This window comes from Paralichthys olivaceus, chromosome 16 (genome assembly GCF_024713975.1).
Source record: "Paralichthys olivaceus isolate ysfri-2021 chromosome 16, ASM2471397v2, whole genome shotgun sequence".
In the NCBI taxonomy this organism is placed as follows: domain Eukaryota; kingdom Metazoa; phylum Chordata; class Actinopteri; order Pleuronectiformes; family Paralichthyidae; genus Paralichthys; species Paralichthys olivaceus.
Window position 1 is genome coordinate 17,136,641 of NC_091108.1, and position 23,841 is coordinate 17,160,481.

General features: G+C 41.1%; 1 protein-coding gene across 1 annotated transcript; it reads left to right on the top strand.

Annotated features, from left to right (window-relative positions):
• Window positions 1–16,407: 16,407 nt before the first annotated feature.
• LOC109637005 (kidney mitochondrial carrier protein 1) lies at window positions 16,408–23,630 on the top strand. Its single transcript, XM_020099097.2, has 9 exons — window positions 16,408–16,767; window positions 16,890–17,037; window positions 17,377–17,471; window positions 17,742–17,827; window positions 19,224–19,319; window positions 19,440–19,564; window positions 20,438–20,561; window positions 21,766–21,846; window positions 22,417–23,630. Exons 1-9 carry the CDS (start codon window positions 16,704–16,706, stop codon window positions 22,456–22,458), a joined length of 861 nt encoding a protein of 286 aa, XP_019954656.2. The 5' UTR covers window positions 16,408–16,703; the 3' UTR covers window positions 22,459–23,630.
• Window positions 23,631–23,841: the final 211 nt, after the last annotated feature.

Below are 23,841 nucleotides of genomic sequence, written 5' to 3' on the forward strand. Positions count from 1 at the left end.
TCATAATGAGGGAAGCTATTGAGTGAGTCGAAAATAAATGACTTGCACAACAATTACATGTCTTTGTAAATGCACTTGTTTGGAAGTTTAGCAATATAGATTTATACTCCCACAAGCATAATCCTGCTAATCCAAAATAAAAACATGCATTTGTAGAAATATCCAGGAAACCTACCATGAACAAACAAAAAGAAACCATTATATTTCATCTAGGCTATGAGGAAATCATGGAACTGTTAATCCAACAAACATTTTATCGACATTGACCATAGACTGTTTCTGTTTCTGCGGCAAACTGCAGCAAAAGTCCTATAAAGAGTCAGATCACTTCACCCAGATCACACACTCGCATTTCTTCTCATTTCTTCATTTCCTCCCATTAAGCATAAAGGAAATGGTCTTACCTTCTCTCTCTTCTTTACTTCCATAATTTTTACTTTGCAAATTTAGTGTGTGGACACACACTCATACAAACTCACACACACATACACGTGAATACAAATGCAGTGACACATTGGTTTATCGTATTTGATCTATTCAATCTTTCTCTTGTTTGTGTCTTCATGACATGAGCCAAAGGGTTTTACTGTTAATATTTAAATCATTACACATGCTTTAATCTTAATGTGAAATCTATTTAGGAGGTTGACTCCGTCCTCTGGGCACTTTTATTAACCATGTGTGTGTTTGTGTGTGTGTGTGTGTGTGTGTGTGTGTGTGTGTGTGTGTGTCTCTATGTCATCATCATCATCTTTAGCTTTGTAGGCACTCTTCTACTCACTCTCTTCATTTTTCTGCCACACAGCTCACTGATGGAGCCAGCCCATCTGTCTCACTTTCAGCCCATTCATCACTTCCTCACTCATCAACTCTGTATTTCTTCATTTTCTTTCCTCACTCCATCTCTGTCTCTCACCAACTCATCACCCATTTCAGCATTGTTGTTTTTTTCATTCCACCTCCTCTTCCTTCCGTTCAATCCAGCTGCCTCTCGCTTTCGCCTATCCGGGGTTTTCCTCGCTTCATTTTCTGCCTCTGTCGTTTCCGCTGGCCGTCCATCCATAGAGGAAGCTATTTCCATGAACAAGCGTGTAATGAGTGCAGTCAATGAACCCTCAATATGGGCTCATTTGATCACAGAATCAGCTTGGGAGGGAGCTAGAGATAAGAAAAAAGTACCAAAATATGCATATTATTAGAAACTAGCACTGATCAGTTAATGTGTGATGGTGAATGCGCATGAATTCAGAAACTTGTCTGAGAAGAGGCCGTCCAATGTCCAGAACAAAACAGTTTGAGTTGGGAATTTTAAAAACTCCAGCAGCTTTAAGAATAATCATAGTAAAAAGCTATTAACTGTTAAATAACACACACATATTGGCACAACTTAAAAGTGCCAGGGAGCCATTTACATGTGGTTAAATTTGACTGAAGGATAAACGAACAGAGAAAAGATAAAAGTGACAGGGGAGAATAGAATGCACCATAAACCAGGTCCATAAGGCTGCTTTATGACCTTTATGGAAAATGAGAACATGTGAAACTGGGCATTCCTTCTCTCTCACTCCTGCTCTAGGACTCTTCCTCACGCACATGCCCCCTTTCTAAAAACATCCTGTCGTCTTCCATAGTGGTTATTTCACATAGGGAGAGTTCAGCATCAGAGTATTTGTGTACTCTGGCGCACCTGTAACCACACCCAGCAGTCATGCCACAGTGTACTGAGTATACACTGATACATTACTGCAGCAGGCTGAACAATTAGACCAGAGGAAACATCCTAAGGAACAACGAACCTCCTGGCAGAGGTATTGAATCAGATCTGATGTATTCTGTAGACTCTTAACATGAATTCATATTTATCTAGTTTCAAATATATTTCTTACGTTGCATATATTTACTTCTTCTTTTCTGGCCACTTAAGAGCAGCACAACAAGCTGTACACAACATTTTCATCCAGTAGGCACAGATCATTAACTTCCATTTGGATCCATAGTTCTGGCATATACAGTATATATATATATATATATATCTTTTAGCTTTGTTTTTGGTTTCTAACTTTGTCGGTTGATGCTGGACATGCAGGTACAGTCAGCTTTGCTAAAACCACCTGCCTCTTGTGGCTGGTTTCATGAAACCAAAACAGTGGGCTACAGAGGCTAAAAGGTCTAGTGCAGCTTTAAAGTCTCCATAGGATTTGAAAAATACATTTCAGTGCTTCAGCATGTTTACAGTTGTCCTCAGCAGGTCATCACTCAGGAGTCCCTATAGGGTCGACAGGGGAGATGGCGAGGTTTCACCTGAGGACACACTTTCTCCCTCCCCTCTCTTCCCCTCCGCCAATCCGCCTCTCCACCTCTCCCTCGCTCTGTCTGCGATGCAGTTGAACGATGGGGGAATTTGAGTGACAGCCGAGGCGACCATTTGAAACGGATACAGAGAGGCCTACGCGGCAGCATCTCCTGCTGCATCATGGGGTTGTGGGTGGAGGGTTATAGAGATTTATTCCTCAGGCGCTTCAGGGGCACTGGCATGATTATGATACCATAACACAAGGTGCTATAAAAAAATAGCTGTCAGCTAAATGAAGAGCGGAGCGCTGAAATGTGCTCGCCATTATGTGATCAGTCACACCTGTCAAACATGAAGCCCTCCATCAAAAGAGCTGTCACTGTCAGCTGTTGCCTGTTTCTGCCTCCTCTCTTGGCTCCTTCATTTTTGTTTTCTGGTCACCATGTATGTACTGTATGTGTGTGTGTGTGTGTGTGTGTAGATTTTACCACTTTTCCCAGGCAGCCACAAGTCTCCCACCTACAATACCTCATGCAAGCACAGATAAGAGGTGAGGAATTACCAAACATGTCGGCCACATGCTGCTGGAGATCACACACAAACGGCCTCCTTTTAATATTTCGCAGGAAGAAAGGGATGCATACATCATTCTGACAGAGCCAGAATGGAGAGAGACATCCCTCTGTTATCTCCACACACACGCACTGTCAGAGATTTATAGTACACGGCTTTAATGGCGCCCTCACACACCTCTCTCTCCCTCTCTCCTCTCCCGCACAGACACACAAACACACATCCATCCATCATCCCCCTTCCTCTCCCTCTGTTTTCCTCCTCTTCTCCATCTTCCCTCTATCTGCTGTCCATCTCGCATCTCCCTTTACTTCTCATGTCTCGCCTCCGTTTTCCCTTTTCCTTCTCCTCCTCCGGACAGCTCCCAATTTCTCTGCCTTCACTCAGTTAATAGAAAGAACAGTAAAAATAAAGACGTCAAAGTCGGCTTCACTTCTGGATGCTGTCAGTGGAAGAGGAAGACTTGACTCACGCTGTATGAGTTTTTATAAATAGTTTATAGGGTTTCCAATAAACAACATTCTGACAGACTTACATGACTCTGTAATGGGGAATGGTTAAAGCTTACACACAGATCATTTACTCATGTGATTTATTGAGCAATGCTTCCAGCCACACTGAGCCTGATCCCCTGCACCTCAGCCAACAGGTGCCTGTTGTGATGTCACGTGCACATTTTCTGTACTGAGTTTGAACTCAAGGTGCAATGCCTCCACGTAAATTATGGACTCAAGTTTATTCTTTAGAAAAAGGATCCTTTTATGTCAAGACAGAAGATTCCAAATGGAGATGATCCTTTCAATTAGATTGATTTATTGGGTTGAAAGAGAAAAGAGAATATAGGTCAAGTTTTTTATGGAGGATTTCCAACTGTTTTTCATGTGTCTCCTTGAAGTAAAACTGTCAAAGTCCAGTGAATTCAGTGGATAATGACTGAGTGAATCTAAGTAGAGCGCATACCTCCACCAAGACCCAACAGTTTAATCAACCAATCAAGAAAATTACTGAAAAATGCCCAAACTCACAAGAAATTGGGAAAAAATTCTAAAACTGCCCCCTGATCTGGATCTTCAGCAAAATATAATGGGTTCTCAGGTAGTTTTTGCATAACCCTGCTAATTAATAAACAAAGAAACAAACGTAAACATAACTTCTTTGTTGGGTGTAAAATGGTCTTCCTGCTGAAACTATGACTACAGATAGAGTAGTATAGTATTTGTTCTCCTATGAATGTAGTTCAGCTCATGATTTACATATTGCTCTGCAATCTATGTGGACAAAATCAATACAATCATGATTGGCTGTTGCTTGCACTACAGCTGAGGATATTTGCATGAAGTTGAACTGTAGTGTAGCTGGGCACATTTTGAAACTGACATGCTCAGCGGGGGGTGGTACAGGGATAAAAAGCCAGAGCTCATTCACAATGAATACAGATGTGGCTGGTCCGTATGTGTGAATTGCCCATTAAGGTCTAACGCCATCAGTCATTTTGTGGGTGTGAGTGTCTCTTGTATTACCTCGGTCAAAGAAGTTATGTTTTAATCAGGATTACGTATAAACCACTGGATGGATTATTCTTTAACATTGTAAGATGCAGCATTTTGATTAAAAAATAAAAAATAAAAAAGACACCTATATCTGGAGTATAAATCTATTTTTAAGTAATTAAGTTATTTAGGCAAAAAATCTATTCAATATCCAAACCACAATTAACACAGACAGGCCAATACCTGATTCAATAAAGTGCACATTAAAGTTAGTTTACTGTTAGCTCTATAGCTTTGCACACAGCCACACATCTTTGAATATATTTCTTTAAGTTGTTCCTTGCTCAAGCTCTCTGTGTGCTCAACAACAAGCCATAGCTATCTCAGCCCCTATCACAATCAAATTTGATTTAAAAAATGGTGAAATAGAGAAAAAACACATAACACATATTAAAACTATGAAACCAAACTCTAGTGATGAATATCTTATTGACCTGATTTAAAAGGGGCAGTGAGGGAGGTGTCCTTCAATGTTCTGAGAGGAAATCTCACAAAGTCGAGCACAAAGATTATTCTGATCAACAATTATGTATTGTCTTATTCAACTTATTTCTGAAAAAGACAATGGTATAAATATATATATATGTGTGTGTGTGTGTGTGTGTGTGTGTGTGTGTGTGTGTGTGTGTGTGTGTGTGTGGATTGATGTATCCTAGTGTATTATACAATGATGTTTGCATCCATCGCCCATGCTGCATAAAATAACTGGCAGGGAACAATTGTTTCCTCTTGACCTTCTTTAACAATCTTTATACATGAGAGCAGTGAGGAGAGTGTTTATAACATCTCTGGATTGGAATCATATAATCTCATATAGACTCTGCTCTCTCTCTTCATACCTACACCCTTCATCAGTGATGAGAGCTTGTTGCAAGGTCACAGGAGACGTCCTCTGTACGTCTTTCTGTCTTTGTGTCCATTCACTCATCCACAGCAAAGTCACAGAACACCAATATAGAGAGATGCACTCTGGGACGACAGCATCTCAACATGCTGAGTGTCAGAGGATAATGACTGGTAATAATGACCCAGACTGTGTGTGTGTGTGTGTGTGTGTGTGTGTGTGTGTGTGTGTCTTTGTGATGTACGTGTGTGAGTGTGTATCTTATCTGATATTTATTGGCTGCAAAAATAATAATTGACCGTCCATTTTGTCCCTTTTCACCTGAACATCAGTTTTTGTATGCAGGAGATGTTCGCACTCTCCAACAATCACACACGCACAAAGACAGCAACACACACTTCACACTCTCACGTACACACACACACCCTCTCGCCCTCCAATGCAACCCTATAATTTGCCAGATGCGTTGAACGACTGGTTACTATGGCAACTACAGTGGGGAGAGTTTTTTCGTTTTTCTCAATTTTGGCAATAGGTCTGCGCAGAGACGCACACGCAGTCGTCATGTGGTCATGACTGAGGAGCTGAATGAATCACAAACCTGCCTCTAGATCTGCAACCAATGGATGTCGTCGTTGGATGTTTGTGACAGCAATGATTGGTCACGTGATATCATCCCATAATGAAGTGCTTTCATTTTCACGTGCGGGTGGACTGAAGAGATTTTTTGCTTAAGGGGACCACCCCCCCCCCCCCCCCACACACACACACACACACACACACACACACACACACACACACATACAAACACACACAATCAGCATGGGGTTATCACTAGTATGTATGAGGAAAGCAGATTCTCTGAAGGAGCGGGAGGGTAAAAACAGAATGAGCTGAACTGACACTAATGTACTTAGACAAGCTCAGTGAGTCATTGTATACTTATACAATACACACACACACACACACACACACACACACACACACACACACACACACACACACACAGACACGCTCTAAAATGGTCAGTGGATGCAAATATAATCTGATTAACCAAGAGTTAACAGTTTATAATGAATTTTCTAAAATGCCACTCTCAGATGCATCGTGTTGTCATTACTGATGTGCCATTTAAAAGACACAACCTTTAAAATGTTAAACTCTTCTATTTCCTAAATAAACCCCAAGTCATCAGCTTTACCAGAGATGGGTTATAGTGCTGAGCCAATAAAGAGCAAGGCAAAGGATTATCCTCACACCCACACACACACACACACACACAGACACACACTGCTGCTTCTGGTTGGGGCTGATAAGAGGAATTTTCTTCCCTTCAGGGAATCAAGCAAAAGGAAAACACGACGGAAGGAGAGGGGTCATGGTGGGGGAGGAGGAGGCGGGGAAACAATGGGTGGGCGACAGTCGAAAGTTGACGTGTGCATGTACGTGAGCGGCGCCCCCGTCATTGCCAGTAATGTTAGGTCAGTCGGACAAACCCAAGTGTGTGTGTGTTAGTGTAAGTGATCTAAGTTACCTCAGAGCTGCTCAATGTTTTAAAGATTTAGGGGAATGAATGTTAATCAATAAACACCATGTAGACACAGACAAACACACATGCACACACACACACACACACACACACACACAGTGCTGCATCCAGCCACCACATGATGGAGGAGCTGTTTTGCTAAATTAACCTCCTGTGACCTGTGATTTTAGAAAACACCTCTTCCAAAGTCATGTATTTTATTTTGAAGAGCTTTGATTGGCTGGAAAATGTTTCAGGTTGTCCTTGGTTTGCCCTTCATAAATCCATGGCAAAGCCTCAGAGCTCGTGCCGCCCTTACATGTGCCTGTCTGAAACGTGCGTGGGTGAGTTACGCATGTCTGACGACAGACGACCTGGAGACGTCATCTGACAGAAAACTGTTCTCCTCTGCCTCCCCGCTCGCTTCCTGTCGAGCTATGCAAATATCGGATTTAAGCTCGGAGTCTCCTTTGCTGGGGCGTCGAGCTGCAGCCAATCAGAGGCCAAACTCTGTGGCAGGAATTAACATCAATCTGCATGGCTAATGTTTTGTGCAAATTGAAAGAGTGACAGTGTGACTTCACCTTTTCTCAGCGATAATATAATACAACGACTGACCTTAAACTAAAAACGTAATGGTCTGATAAATCCATTCATTTGCAGAGTGGAAAACAAACTGCATTTGTTTGTGTAATTGCCCATGAGCAGGGAAAGGGATGGAGGGAGAAGGAAATGGAGAGAAAGTGTGTGTGAGAGGGAAAGTGGTGAATAAACAGTGGAGATGGATGAGTCTATTAAAGCAGGGTCCTAATCCGAGCTATTAGGAAGCAGAGTGAAGGAGTGTGAGAGAGGAGGGAACATACGTTGGGTTAATGGCTCTAAATACAGATTTAAACGGAGCAAAGGACTGTTGGAGATTATTATAAGTTTATACAAGGGGGCCGCAAGGAATTATGGGCCTTCTGCACTTGAAATTGCTTTTGACTGCCTCCTATGATCTTCTTTGATTTGCATATATGGAAACATTAAGGAGTGATTGATTATCTCACATTGATTGCGCCAGTTACCTATTGTAGAGTCTATATGGAGGATGACGTTGGTTTTTGTGTTTGAGAAAAAATCCTGCAAAATGTTTTTCTTGCTTGTTGCAAACGCTGCAGCATTAACTGTAGTTTTGACATGTGATTTTTATTCGAGACACATCAAGTTATTGTGAAACAGGAATGTCTGAACCAATCAAAAGAAAAGGCAAAATATATTGATGTGAAAAGATTAAAGATTTTTTTTTCATACCCTGTGTTCTTCATGAGGTTTATTGTGAGTTCCTTGTGTGTAATTAGTCCACTTCAGCCGGTCGATCCATGGAATATTTTAAAATGTCTCTGACGGCTTGAGGCTTTTTCGACTGTTCAGCTCAGTGCTCTGAAAAACTAATATTTTCTTTGTAGTCAATCATAATTTATAAAGTCTTTACCCTTTAACAAGGAAAAAACTGCATATTAAGTTTGAACCACGAACACGTGTAGGACCACAACTTTTGGATGAGGCTATTCAGAAAAGAGCATGACTCATTGATGATCACTTTAAAAATCATTGTTGATCTTACAGTTCAATAAAACATTATTTTTTGCAACTTGGGTGCATCTTTAAAAATGTCATATTTACTTGAAGACCTTTCACTAAAATGTTTAAATAACCAGTTTGAGATTCTTGAAATGACATCAACAGCTCACTCCTTCACTGCAACTATAAGGATATGAAAAGATGAACTTGAGAACTCTCATCCCATTATTTGACTCTATTCATGGTTGGTATTTTCTCTGCAGTATCAATGCAATGAAGACCTATTATGCAATGATATTTACATTGCATAATAGGTCTGTAGTTGTCATTAGTAGTGGTCTTCTATTCCCATCCTGGTCTCAAGCTGTTAACCGACTCATATTTCAACACCATTTGTTCTGTTGCTCTGTACCAAACCCTGCAGCTGCTCTTCTGTTGTGTTTCTGACAATGGAGTGTTTGCTGTATTAAATCAAACACACACACTCATACTGGATAAACAAGAGGCACCACATTAAACAGGTCTGAAATCTTTAGAATTAGAACTTAAAGGTGCGGAGAGTAGCTCCAGATCAATGTGACTGCAGGGTTGTCCCGCCCTGCACATAATTCTGCACAGTGACGCTCAAACATTCAGGAGAAATAACCATAAAAAGAATAAATGTTGAAAAGAAATGCAATAAATATAATTGTTCCTTTGTGCCAGAGTCATAACAGCTTGTTCCCCAAAGTTTATCACATCATCTGTTGCCCACTGGTGATTCTGCAACCAGTGAATCATTCTCACTCAAGTGGTTCTCAGATCCTCATCAGGTAAAACTTGCAGTCAATTGCAGGAAAGTATCCACATTTCCACGTACCTTACTAATGTGAACCACAGCAGAGATTCTGAGGATCCTGTCATTTTCCACATTTCATATCCAGACCACAGACTCAAACTGCTGACGTCACAGCCACCAGCCTGCTCCTCTTCAAAAGACTTGGCTGTTCTTAGAAGTCATCAGCTGAGGGTTAAGGTGGAGCATAAAGGTCACGGCAGAGTTAAGCTTTCATCAGAGTTTTGACTGTTTCTCCAATTTTACCAGTTCAAGAGTATTTTCTATCACAGAGCAACCTTCAGCTCTTCAGAGGCCTTGATAAGGAGAAACCTGCTGACAGGGCAGAAACCCTGGGGTTATAGTGGAAAAACAGAAACATCAAGGAAATCACACGAACACACAACTGCACACTTCTGCAGGTGCTGTACTTTATAAGTGCTAATATTAATCTACACAACTAGTTTGACAGTGGGAAGATTAAAGGTATTGAAGGATTTGCGATGACGTCTCAGTGAATTCTATATATGGTTTGAAAATACTAACTCAAATCATGTGATGATAAGAAAAGAAATATAGGCCTGGAATATGACTGTTATTTTGCGTCACTATGATGCGTGTGTTCTGTATAAGTGATGCTCACCTCTCACACACACAGATTGGAGGAGCAGGCAGGCCTCAGCTCACGTCCAGCCAATCAGAGTGCAGCATGTCACATTCATCATTGCAGCGATGAGTCCGTGTTCTCAGAGCTGGAGGGTGCGAGGAGCAGAGTGAGAGGGCCAGGACATGGTAAACAACCAGGACACACACACACACACACACACACACACACACACACACACACACACACTAACCATAGTAGACAAGCCTTCGCTTCCCATTAAGTTCAGTGCTGCCCCGAGGATGGAGTAAAAATACTTCTCCACAAAGAGTGGGACCAAAACAACACCAGTGTGTGTGTGTGTGTGTGTGTGTGTCCTGGTTGTTTGTGTGACATTGGAAGCATTTTTCAGTGTTCTCTCACCTTGCACACACTTTCCTTTGCAAATAATTATTTTAATCGAGGAAACATAATTATCATCATCTTGATGGGTTTAGTTAAATCTGTATTAATGAAACATTATGATAATAGCAACAAATATATCATAAAAGGCACAAGCCTGTAGCTGCAGTGATTGGTGGGAAGCCTGATTTAGTCATGCATTGGATTATCAACAGTAACTTGGTGCAATCCGGATCTCCAGCTCACTCTGAGTCATTTTGTTGTGTTTGCTGTGGAATAAAGAACGACACAGGAGCATCGGTGCTTTCCTCTATATGTAAGACATGTGCTGTTGTTTAAATCCCTCAGCATGAAAAGGCAGCTCGTGACTTACACCCCCTCCTGGCATCCATAGGAATCACACCATCACTTTATCCTCGACGTACGATGAGCTCTGAGGAATTTTTTGGTGTTTCAGGAAATATTTATATTGAGATGCCACTTTTAATGATGCATGTGAAGCTGGGGCAAGGAAGCGATTAGCTTAGCTTAACATAATGACCAGAGGCAGGGCGAAACAGCGAGCATGGCTCTGTCCTAGGCTAACAATATCTGCCAACTAGCATGTCTAAATATGTCTTTAGTTTATTGTGTACAGAAATGTAAAAGCTGCAAATTAGTAAATGAAGCTAGATAGCTAAAAAAGCTAAATATTTTGGCATGAACTTTGATTGTTTGTCTCAAGTTCCATTAACTAGTATGGAGGGGGTGTGACCTATCCCTCAACCAGCCACCAGGGGCTGATTGAGATGCTTTTGCTTCACACTTGAGGATCTGTCATGTTATCACTTTTTACAAACACTACAAGTGTCCCCATGTTTCTTATGTTTGTGCTGTGTTCTTATTTGCATGTGTCAGAGGGATGTTTTTTGTTATAGCGAGTGCAATGTTATGTAACTGCACACTTTCTAATTGAGTCCACACTTGGTCACACAATGTACAGTGTCGTCTTGTGACCAGCAGTCACTTTAATTTACTGTCAGTAAATCAGTAATATACACACACACACACATGCACTTTTCTACACAGAGATTTGCTGATGGGAAACACCCGTCAAGTGATGCGCAGTGACATTAGTGCGATGTTCCTGCAGTCACTCATGGAGAGCACAGAACATGCGTTCCCTGTTTCACTGACACAGTAACACCACAATGCTCTTTGTGTGAGGATTTAACAATCAGTGCTGTGGGTGTATTTTTGTCAGTGTGTGTAACATGTACCGAGAACACGTGAAATTCAGATTTTCAAGCTTTGCAGGTTTTCCCCTAAAGGCCTCATATTAGGAAGCATATCTTTTTTTTTTCCATTCAATGCATGTTTTTGAAGATCATCTCTGTGTTCTTAGACCTATACATCTGGAGAGGGCCTGAGCATTCTCATTTCCTCCTAAATAACACAACTGTATTCTCCATCCTTGTTTTGTACGCCACCAAACACAGATATATCCCCTCCTCTTCTATCCCAGGTCTGTTCTCGGGGTCCTTTTGACAAATCACCACATTAAATGTGGCCATTTGGGGCGCACCACACTTCCCTCTTCTTATTGGTTTCAGATAAAACTGCAATATTTCCATTCATCTATTTCCTTTGGTCGATGCCGTGCGTAGCATTTGCGCACGCACATGCCACACACACTCACATGCATGCACAAAAACACGCATGGTGATACACACACCTCCTCCTTCTCCTCGGTCGTTAATAATGTACTGATGGACACACTGAGGTTACTGACCCGTAGCCAAGCCATTAATCAAACAATACAACTAGCATATGATCATAATAAATATGCTCTAGATGAATGTCTTGCAGTCAGGAGAATAGACCCACTGCTTAGCTGGGAGCAGAAGGACACATTTGATCGAAAAGCAGATAAGAGGAAGCTGAGGTGTTTACACAAGCAACCTCCTGTGGAAATCTGTGTTTTGATGAGCAGAGTCACATACATCCAGGGAAACATTACATGACATATTAATCCCAAGTGGACCACCCCTGTGTTGTTGGTCACTGTCTGCTGTACATGTCCACATTGTCAATCACACATATCTGTGTTTCCTAATTATCTATAAAGACTTCCTGCTTTCTGCGCCCGATCATTCAGCTGGGATCGATTGGTGTGTATGTAACATATAAGTGCTTGGGTCACCATCACATAGACTGAGCCGTCAATCAGCCACTGTCAATAAATTGTACAATGGGCATCAACATTGTCCTGAAAATGGAAATGGCGTTGTTGTGACATCTAGTGGCAGCAGGATGAAACTACAACATGACTCAATAAAGCTAGATGTGTCCTCTGTAGTAAATATGTTTTATTCAGAAATCCATATTTTTGGAAGAATTTCAAGCTTCTTTTTAATGTTTTTTTTTTTGTATAATCACAGTTTCAGTCATAGACATGTTTTTTTAGACCTGTGCATCCATAAGAGAGACAAAACATGTGAGCTGTGGCTTTTATAGGATGATGGTGAATCATGTTTTACATATTCGTCTGTGTTTTTCTCAGATTAATAAAATGTACTTCTATTATTGCATTGGTTGTCCTCCAACCAGAAGGTCAGCAGTTCAATCCCAGTCTCCCCCATCTGCATGCGGAAGTTTCCTTGGGCAAGATGCTGAACCCCAAATTGCTCCTTATACAAAAGAATAATACAGTGCTGCTAATAGATGCACTGTTTGAATGTGTGTGTGAATGGGTGAATGGCAAACCATACTGTAAAGCATTTTGAGTGGTCGCCAAGACTAGAAAAGTGATATATAAATACAAACCATTTATTATGACAGAAGACACTGATATGAGCAAGTTCACAAACAACTCTCCTTTGTGCACATGTAGAAATATAAAAAATTTATAAAATGCTGCAACTGATGCTGTGGCTACTCTGTGATATCACCTCAGGGGAAATCACAAAGAAAAGAAAATCACAGGGTTGATTAAATATTTTTTTTTGCTTGGCTTTATCTTATATTGAACTACTATTCATTATCATTTGCTGCAAAACATTACCATTACAAAGTGTGGTATTGATATCGCATTTGATTTGTGTAAATAATTTCCTGACCCCCTCTCTGTGTCTTGCGACCACCCAGGAGATCCCGACCCTTAGTTTGAGAACCACCAGTGCAGTGTACCAAAATATGGAAGCGTTTCTCAAGAGAAGACATTCGGAAAAAAAAATCTTCTTTTAATGGGGCAACAAATAAACATCCTGCATGCTCTGGTGGTTTGAGGTGATTGTTAAAGATCCTTGTATAATGTTGTCCATGATAGCACAATATATTTTTCATCGATTCACTTAAACTCTGCTGCCCCCAGTGGCTTCATGTGCATCCAAATGAAGAGAACATGGCCTAAACTATTCTGCTCCTTTCAGCACACGGCATCACTATCGGATATGACAGCAAGACACTGACCTCACCAGGAGTGAGGACCATGCACAGGGGACGTCTGCACGAGCTGATGGGGCATTCCAGCTCTCTGTCCACGAGGCCCTCAGGCGGCATGCAGATAAAACACGGAGCTTCTTCTGCATGACCGTGTTGAACATTTACAGCCCAAGACAAATGATGTGAAGGGTCACAGCCCTCCACACTCACCCTCACGCTCCTCTTGCAGTCTTGTCTCTTGCTGTGCAGACTGAAGATGACTGAAGCAGAATGTGGCCTCACTGGCCTGCTTACATTCCATGTAATGTGTCAAGACAAGTGTCGAACGTGCAGGGAACACTTCTTGAAGACATATTAATCAGACAGGAAGAAAGAAGCAGCCATTTACATTTGTGCTGTTTCTGTATATAATTGTTCTTTCAAATGATTTGTTGCTGACTATTTTTTACATTTACATATTTGAAATCTGAACATTTGTTTTTAAAGTAAAATATACAGAGTCAAATGTACCTAATTATTTTTTAAATTATTTTGGCAACAATTCCATAATAAGAAACTGGCAGGCTAAGAATCTTTGTGGTCAATTTTCAGTTAAATATCAAGAAGTGATCTTGCAGAATGAAAACATGTAACTGATTCCTCTGTGTCATGGTCCATGTTCAAAAAAGATACTTACAAATGCTTTGCTGTTTTAATTGTTTTTGTTTGTTTTTTTTTACTGAAAATGAGCTGTTCTGTTAGCCTGTATACTGTATTTGGACCATGCATTCTCCACTCATTTTTTATTATAATATTCATTCAGATTTTTATATTGTCCTAATACAGTATATATGCTGTATTGGAGGTTTTGGATAGTTGAAATTTTTGTTATATTTGGATGTAGTTTTCATATAAGCCAGTACTGGTTTGTACTACTTTCTACATGCATTTTCACATTGTATTGAAAGATTTTTGTATTTGTTGCGCAAAATAAACTGAACTAAATCAGCATTACTAGTTAATACGCCACCTGTGAGCTTTTTTACAGCTTATTCTCACAGTTCTCCTTTCAGTCGACAATAGGAATGACTCTGCAATAGAGAGACTTCCTGTTTATAGAGACTGAAACACATGTAACTCCAGATGTGACCTCTGACCTCTCTATGAAGTGGTAAAAGGAAAGGCTATATTTTCTCGCCACGATCACGTCTCATTAACTGATGGAAGTATAAAAATAAATAATATTCTATTCTGTTCACAGTGTAATGTATGGTTGATGATTGTAGGCTATGCTTTTGTTTTCCTTATGTTCAAGAAAGCTGATGAAAAGACATATCAGAGGCTTACGTTCTATTTAATGGAAAAACATGAAGCAAAGATGACATGAGCTCTCACTCTTTCCAGTATTAACGGAACAACCTTTATGTTCCATGTGTCCACAAAGCCAGAGTTAGACTGATGCAAAATCTGAGCTTTAAACAGGATTTGTGATGATCTGGTATCATGGTATCAAATGTATTTCTGCAGGAAAAAATAAAAAATCCAAATGTGCAGCAAAAGCAAGACTCTGAAACTTCTTCTAGGCTTTTAAATATGTGTCTGGTCTATATACTGCACCATGCTCAATTCATTTCTTATTTACTATAAATTCAAGGTGACATTAGCCATCTGTACCCTCGTGATGATTACTCACATGATATGTAGGAAGTTGCATTGATGTCTACAGTGGAAGAAGTTTACCTAAATTATGATATCCCATATTTTTAAATGGACAGACCCAAGAATGAAAAGCTATTACTGCATATGGGAAAATTAAACACATGAATGTGGCAGCAAGGGAAGACGAGACAGTGAGGGTGAGGATTTATTTTAACTCTTACCTTTGGTTCATCAACATTAATATCCTGTTTATGTTTCTAGAAGTATCCATTTTTGCTGAATCTATGGTGTCTTAAACAATGTCTACAAAAGTGTCAGTTAATTTCTGAGTTTGTTAATGATTCAAACCATTTCCCAGGACATTTTCTGAAACATTATTTTAAACCTGGAATCCTTTTAAAAATATGTAATAATAATATTCTCTTATTTTGAAAAGAGTAAAGATCAGTGCTCCTTTGATACACAAATGTGGATCCACACCAGAAAAATTAAGATAAAAAAGTGAAAGTTTGAAATAAAACAAAAGCATGGATGTTTCAGTCTTAGACCCAGAGTCAGTTCTATGTTTGTCCCATGATTATATCTACTATCCCTGCAGAATCACAAATGAGAGATTGGAAGAGAAACTTTTAACACATTAACACTTTTAGGTTGCGTAAATGTTGAGTCGCTCTTTACAGGTCACATTCAGTATTAGCAGCAGTGTTCTGTTTGGTATATGAGACAATGTTCAGCAGTGGAAGCAGCAGCCATCTCTAAATAACACAGTATTTCTGAGGACTGACAGCAGAACTGCTCCATTTGTATTTCAGCATTATCAATGTATTTGTTTATGATCATTTCCTACAAAATACTTTGCCCAACTACGCAATTAAACGGTGTTTATGCAAATTAAGAAAACACATGCAAATAGAAATAACACCTGCAAATTAACAAAACATCAATTTAACATCACATGAGCTGCAAAAAGTCTGCAGCACGTGTTTAAAGCTTTGTTAAGTTACTGAAGTCTGTTACTCGTCAGTGGTGATGGAACTTCACAAAGGATTGAACTGAAGGCTCATCACTTTGTGGGCACGTGTCTTCAAATAGATCAGGTGGTTTTCTTGATTTGCAGGAGTCCTTCCTATTTGCATGTGTTTTCTTAATTCGCAGTGCGCTGAGCTCTCTCGGCCACCGTATAAATGTGCACTCTGTGTAAGACATGTTGGATTTATGACTTGGCTGCTCTGGGATGTCTGTCACGGTTGCTTGGCGACAGGCTGTGGGCGGGGCGGAGCGAGAAGCCGGTGAGGGGCGGAGCTTTTCTGGCGGCAGGAGGAGGTGAGGCGGGGATCGAGCGCGTGAAACGCCGGTAGAGACTCTCACGCAGCAGCTGCAGTACTGAAGCTTTACCCGCAGACGTTCCTCCGCCGCCTCCTGCTCTCTGCAGGTTCCCCACACTCTGTGACTCGGTGCGCGGCTGGAGAACATGTCGAACGTGAACTGGAAGCCCTTTGTTTTCGGCGGACTGGCGTCGATGACGGCGGAGTGCGGTGAGTGATGTGCAGGGCTGCCGGGGGCACGGAGGCCGAGCTGCGCCAACTGAGCCATTTAAACCCGGCTCGTCATTTACAGGTGGCATCGTGGTATCTCATCTCATGCTCTGTCGCTGCAGGAACCTTCCCCATCGACCTGACCAAGACACGGCTTCAAGTTCAAGGCCAAGTGGGGGACAGCAAATACCGAGAGATCCGATACAGGGGCATGCTGCACGCCATGCACCGGATCGTTCGAGAGGAGGGGCTCCGGGCTCTGTACTCTGGGTCAGTGTGGAGGATTATATATATATATGTGTCTGTGTGTGTGTGTGTGTGTGTGTGTGTGTGTGTGTGTGTGTGTTGTCCCTACATAGTGTGAAGTACCTGAGCACTGGACCCATCCTCCTCTTCTTTACACTTCTCATGTTTGCACTTCCTCTTTTGCATCAGCCATTGTCCCACCCACATTTCTCATGAACACAAAGTGGGGATCTGTGTTTTTACATGGGGGGGGGTTGTTTCTTGTTTTTAACTTTTTTTTACAGGGACATACATTGCATGTGTGTGTCTTTAAAGACCACCTGAGAACTCATATTAAAAAATAAACCTGACTTTCTTCTACAGAATAGCTCCTGCCATGCTGCGCCAGGCTTCCTATGGGACCATCAAAATTGGCACATACCAGAGTTTTAAGCGACTGCTGGTAGAAAGGCCCGAGGGTGAGTCCTAGTTTCTGTGTCTCTCTAAATCTGACTGAAAAGTACAGACACATAAGTCGGCAGCCAACATGTGCACATTCCTCTTGAAGGTCATAGGTCGGGTAAAGATGTGTGTCAGTGTGTGACCTAGTTAAATACGTCTCCCAGTTCATTGTGATGCTTTGTGCAGCTGTTAAAAAAAACACACTGTAAAGATAAACTGGCTGTTAGATGCATGGTATCAAATGTTGCTTCTTCACAGCTGAGCCTCCCACTCTTCTTATCTTTCAGATGAGACATTGCTGACTAATGTGGCGTGCGGGGTTCTCTCTGGTGTCATCTCCTCCTCCATCGCCAACCCCACTGATGTGCTGAAGGTAGCTTTTTGAATAAGTTTGCATTGAACCTTGTTATTGTTATAAACCGCAGTTTAGAACAGGTTTGACGGTTTCCTTAAACTGCCCCCGGGTGTGCAGAAGGCTCTCGCTGAAACGGCAGTTTCAACTTTCTCTTCTTCTGTTGTTCTTATACAGCTGTTATTACCCATGCAGCCTCGAGTAGAACTGAACTAGGGTGGGTCAATTAATTAAATTGATCAAAAAATAAAACAACAACAACAAAACAATGTCTATAACTTTGACCTGTCAAAACTCCACATTTCTAAAGTTCTATTTACTTTTTGACATAAAATATTCAAACTACCTTTTCCATCCGTGTGAAGGGTTTCTCATACATCTACAATTCAGTTGCATATTATTATTATCTTAAATTCAAGTTTCAGACATTAAGTTACGTCATAGTTCAAACTCATGATATCTACACCGCCATTTTGACTAGTTGAAACTTGATTTAAGATATTTTGAACTGAGGTGAATTAAAGATATCTTGAAATTGAACTATGACTAGTCAGAATTAAATTGTAGATATATGAAACTGGAGTAGCAGTCATAATTAAATTGCACATATGTGTAAGTGAAAGAGCACTGTATAAGACGACAGGTAAGTTGCTGTTCAAGTGTTCTGCTAGAAAGGATAAATGTTCCTTTAAACGATAGCCAATCAATTCATAGGAGTAGTGTTCAACAGATAATTTGATTATTGAAATAGTAGCAATAGTTGCAGCCCTAAGCCGTACCTAAATACATTTCTATCAACAAATCTCTCTCGAGGAGGCAGTGACGGCTCCAGAGTGTTGATGTGATCTTTTAGTAGCATGCCTGGTGGAGGGAAGGCTATCACAGTGCTATCAGGACCTCATTATTTATAGATGGAAGTCTCAAAGGCTTAACATAGTGTTCTGTAAATGATATGAGTGCATGAATATGATTTGTGTGTGTGCATGCTGTCATTATATTTGTTATGTTGGCATCTTCTTGCCACACCCTGTTTGGCATACACTGTGTATTAGGGGTTGACAGTCAAATAGATGTGGGTTTGATAGTTGCATTTTCATTTCGAGGATTTCTAGCTGTGCCCGCCAAGTCACAGCAGAGACAGACAGTGAACCAAGGCTGATCTGTACACGGCAGCCATTACAAATGAGAACAAGTCCAGATTGGGCTGCTGAATTCCAGGAAGCAAAGGAAGAGAAAATGCTTCACGACTCTGAACTTTGTTTTCTTTGCAGTCCAACAGGCAATTGACCATAACTTACCCACACTTGTGGGTTCATGAGCATTCTGCATGCTCTCACGGTCTCAAGTTCAAATTCATGGACATTATGGACATTATTCAAACAAATTCATGGACATAACATTGTGTCTTTTCTCCCAGATCCGCATGCAGGCTCAGGGAAATGTGATCCAGGGCAGTATGATGGGCAACTTCATCAACATTTACCAAGAGGAGGGGACAAGGGGGCTGTGGAAGGTACAGAACTTTGGAAAAAAATGCTTGATTAGTATTGACGCATGCACTCGGGGACAATGTGTCTCAGATGTCACAGACAAGGAATGATGTTACGATCCTTCCCCTGTCTCTCTCCATCAGGGTGTCTCTCTAACAGCACAGCGGGCAGCCATTGTGGTCGGGGTTGAGCTTCCGGTCTATGACATCACCAAAAAGCATCTGATCCTGTCAGGTTACATGGGGGACACCGTTTACACACACTTCTTGTGAGTTTGCCAAGTAACCTGCACACCTCTGTCTTCTTTCTCTCTTTCTCATGTGACGTTATCCATGGCAGGACATTGCTTGTTAGAAAAAGACATATTTTGATACACAAATGTGGATCTGGGCCAGAAAATATTCAAATAAAAAAGCAGTGTCGATGCTTGAAATGCCAATAACATAGGAGGTCATGGTTGGAAATTGATTCATAGACCATAGACCAGGACTAGTCATAGACCAGGAGTCATTCTAAGTTTGTACAGTTAGTGTATGGGCAATCCCTGCTGAGAATTCCCTGCAGAATCAGTAATGCTAGTTTAGAAATGCAACAACCATTAGATAAGAGGAAGAAGTAACAATCTTTAGGTTATGCAAATGTTCAGTTCCTCTTCTTCTTGCTCACATTCAGGATAAGCAGCAGTGTTCTGTTTGGTATTTGAGACAATATTCTGTGGAAGTAACTGCCATCTCAAAATAACACTGTATTTCTGTCTATCTGAGGACTGACAGCTGTACTGCATATACAGTATAGTATTGTATTTGTATTTCAGCCAATAAAAGCTTACTTTCATTAAAAGCTCACTTCACTGTGAGTATTTATCACAGTTAATGTTCTGTGGATATTCGGACATTCCACTCGTGCTTTGGATTATTTTTGTTTGGAGGAAATTGCACATACTGCATTCAAATGAAAGTAGTAGTAGTCATATTGCACAATAGCTTATTGACTCAAGTGAACTCATTCTGTATAAGGAGATATTCTCAGAACTTGTTTTTTTACATGTGCAAGCAGCAGCACTCACACGCCATAGAAATTGCGGTTTAACACCAAGAATGCTATTAAAGGACAAACAGAGTCTGTACTTTGTGCCCCACAGGTCCAGCTTTGTGTGCGGTCTCGCTGGAGCTCTGGCCTCGAACCCGGTCGACGTGGTTCGGACACGTATGATGAACCAGAGAGGAGGAGCTCTGTACCAGGGAACACTGGACTGTTTACTTCAGGTCAGTGAAATATCTCACGTGAAAACATTTAGAGATTATACAGTTTAGATGGCGTTGATAGATGTTCACGTGAAATCCAGTTATCCGCATGACTTTTATCTGTGGTCGTGCAAATATTTTGACATTGAAAGCAGCTAACTGTGTCAAATAAGTCCATGGTTCCTACAGTTAAAAAGATTTTAAGAAAATGATGTCACAAAAACGCTTATATTTATCTCTTATATTATATACTCTTATATTAACCCTTAAATTTTAAGATGACACAATGACTTGAGAAATTATATTGACCTATTATATCTTAAATATGAGCATATCTGTTGACCTTCAGTCTGTCATTTAAGGTAAATTTGGGTGTTAATGTTAATTTGTGATGTAAAGTGTTAAAAAACAGCTAATTGAGATCAACAACTGAACATTTTCTTAGTCAAAAAAAGTCTAATAAAGCATTTATCCACTAATTCCAGAAAGATGTCTTTCTGTCCTTTTGTCTGTCCCCTGTACTCACAACACGAGGCTTGCTCATCTTGAGAATATCTGCGAAGATTGTCAGTCTCCATGGGCAACTGGATTTGCTTGTGTCTTCAAAAAACACAAGCAAGTCCAGTTGCCTATTTGTACACCTTCTTAACTTCTCATTGGCTTCACACTTGGCATTTGCATTGTTAAGGGCCAAAGGATTTTGTATTTGGTGCAATTTTAACTTGTGATACATTCAATATTATTAAACACTCAAATAAACAGGCAACCAGCGCCCTGTAGCAGTGGCAGCTAGGACTCCTTGGGTTTTGCGTAGCGAATTGAGCTTCACCAAAATTTGACTCAACAGGTGAAAAGCTCATTGTGCAGTGGTGGCTTCAGGATTCTGCAAACTGTGACCAGCAGCAGGTCTTTTTTCAGACAGAAAAACTGCTACCTGCATTGCCACAAACCAAGCAAACAGTCACTTTTAGAAAAGGCCCTGCACTGGTTACATTTATTTTCAACATGTGTGAAACAACCTTGTTCTAGATTAATTGTCCACAGTGTGTTTTTGTTTTGATTTTGGCTTGAGTGATGATTAATATTTAATATCATATAGCGATGTTTAATCTCAATATCAAACCGTGATGTCTTGGAATTTGAAGTCCTAGTCAATTCATAACCACTTGGGGACCATTATCAGAGAGTAATTAAAGTGGGTTTTTAACACTTGTTTTCTTTTCAGACGTGGCGCTCCGAGGGCTTCATGGCCCTCTACAAGGGTTTCTTTCCCAACTGGCTCCGTCTGGGACCGTGGAACATCATTGTATCCTTTAACCATCTCATTAGTGCACCCTTCTGTTTACATATGTCCTAGGTGATGTAATATCCTCTGAGCTGCAGAAATCAGCAGAGGAAAGTAGTAATTTCTCTTACGTGTTCAGTGACGTATTGCATTCCACGCCGTGCTTCAGGGGAGGAAAGCTTAGCTTAAAGCCTGCTAACCCAATTATGTAACATTGAGCGTACTGCCTCAGTACCCCACTGCCCCTGGTTAGAGAGGATGTAAGGGGGCCCTCAGTGATGGGTTAGGGGGTAAAAGAGCGGGAAAACAAGGGAGTGGGGAGTGAACTCTATTAAGAGTCGTTCTGCAGAGGCCGTAATCTGATTAAAGATGACTGAGCAGCGAGAAGTACACGCACATTGAGCTCCAACCAGGCCTGAGAAAAGTAATGAGATTATTGACTTGTTCCAGCAGGGAGGGCAACAAGGAGACGGTAACAAGGAAGGCTTTGAGTACAGAAAAGAGCCAAACATTTCTCAGTGTGCCTCACATTCTGCTTAACAAAACATTTCTCCTCCCACTACTGCCTGTGTTCCTTTACTCGACGCTCAGTTCTTCCTCACTTATGAGCAGCTGAAGAAAATCGACGTGTGATTGGCAGAACGACACTGGGAGCGTGGGAGCGCCTGCTCTGAGACGAGCTGAGAGGACCAAACTCTGGAATGGCTGGATGGGGACGGTTTCTTTACGGCACTGCAGACGGGAGTTTCATGTAGAACTATGACAGGGCCAGTATGAAAATTTCCCTCATTCCTGTTTGTACTGTCTCCCGAAGCCTGTGGCAAGCTAGAAGGGACTGTGACACAATCAAACACCCATATTTGATGTTTGAAGTCATCCAAATGCTTCTTTAGGCTTAACCACTCATTTAAATTTGATATTAGCTCCTCAGATCCATGGCACAGACTGAGCAATTAGAGACGATTTTGGGGTGCAACGGAGACAGTTGTTTATCTCAGTCATAAGCCGTTTTAAAAATGGCTCGGCTGTCATGAGGAAGATACACAAGGGTATTGAGTCTTGAAAGTGGTCTCCACATCGAGTGCCTTAGTTTGTGGTGCAGGCACAGATTGTCAGAGAGCAACTGACAACTGCAGTGTTCATTCCCTTTTCAAAAGAAAAAACATGTCTGTGTGCAGCAACTTGGACGAGGATCTGGTGGTCTTTTTATTTTATGTTCATTTGTTATTCTAAATTGAGAAATGGGTTTGTGGAAAGATGAAATGATTTCTTCTCTCTCCATATTTACTGAGCAAAGAACCACTTATACATCACTGTGCACTGTAATAAATAACAGTGGCATAGACAGCCTGAAGAGCAGTGTGGGTGTTTAAACAGGACACACGCATCACATGCCCAAATGTGGCGAGGAGTGACCCCTCGTGTCAGAAAGGGCAGACAGTAAAAATAAGCCAGGGGGCCCCTGGGTTCCTGCGTTATCGTATACATGGCTGTAGAAACATTACACAGACAAATTATGTAAGCATGCTTATTATATCTCACTCTCCTCTAGGTTTAAACCATTGGAAGAAATTAGGGGTGCATCATTTGACGATTGCTTGAAGGTACTTAAATCATGATCCACACCATTAACTCCAGGTATATTTTCATATACTGTATTTGCTCGCTGTTTGCTTGTCTGTGAGCTTTTGTTTTAAGGAATGAAAATGTGAGCTGCTGCCAAAGTGTAAGCCACTGTACATGTGATGTGGATGTAAATGCTGCTGTAGCCCTGTATATTTAAAATAAAAGAGATAACACCACAATATGCCAGTGCTTTGCTCTGTTTTGGCCACAGTGTAGCGCTGTTGAGCTTTGCACCTCCTCACCAGAAGTCGACCCAGTTGAAACCAATAGCTGTTTCTTCTTTAATTCCCAGTCCCCAACTTCCGAGGCCACAAATCTAGCACAGTTGTGTTGTTTCTGAGGGACTGGCTGGCTTCTTTCAAACACACATGTTCATGCATCACGCCACAA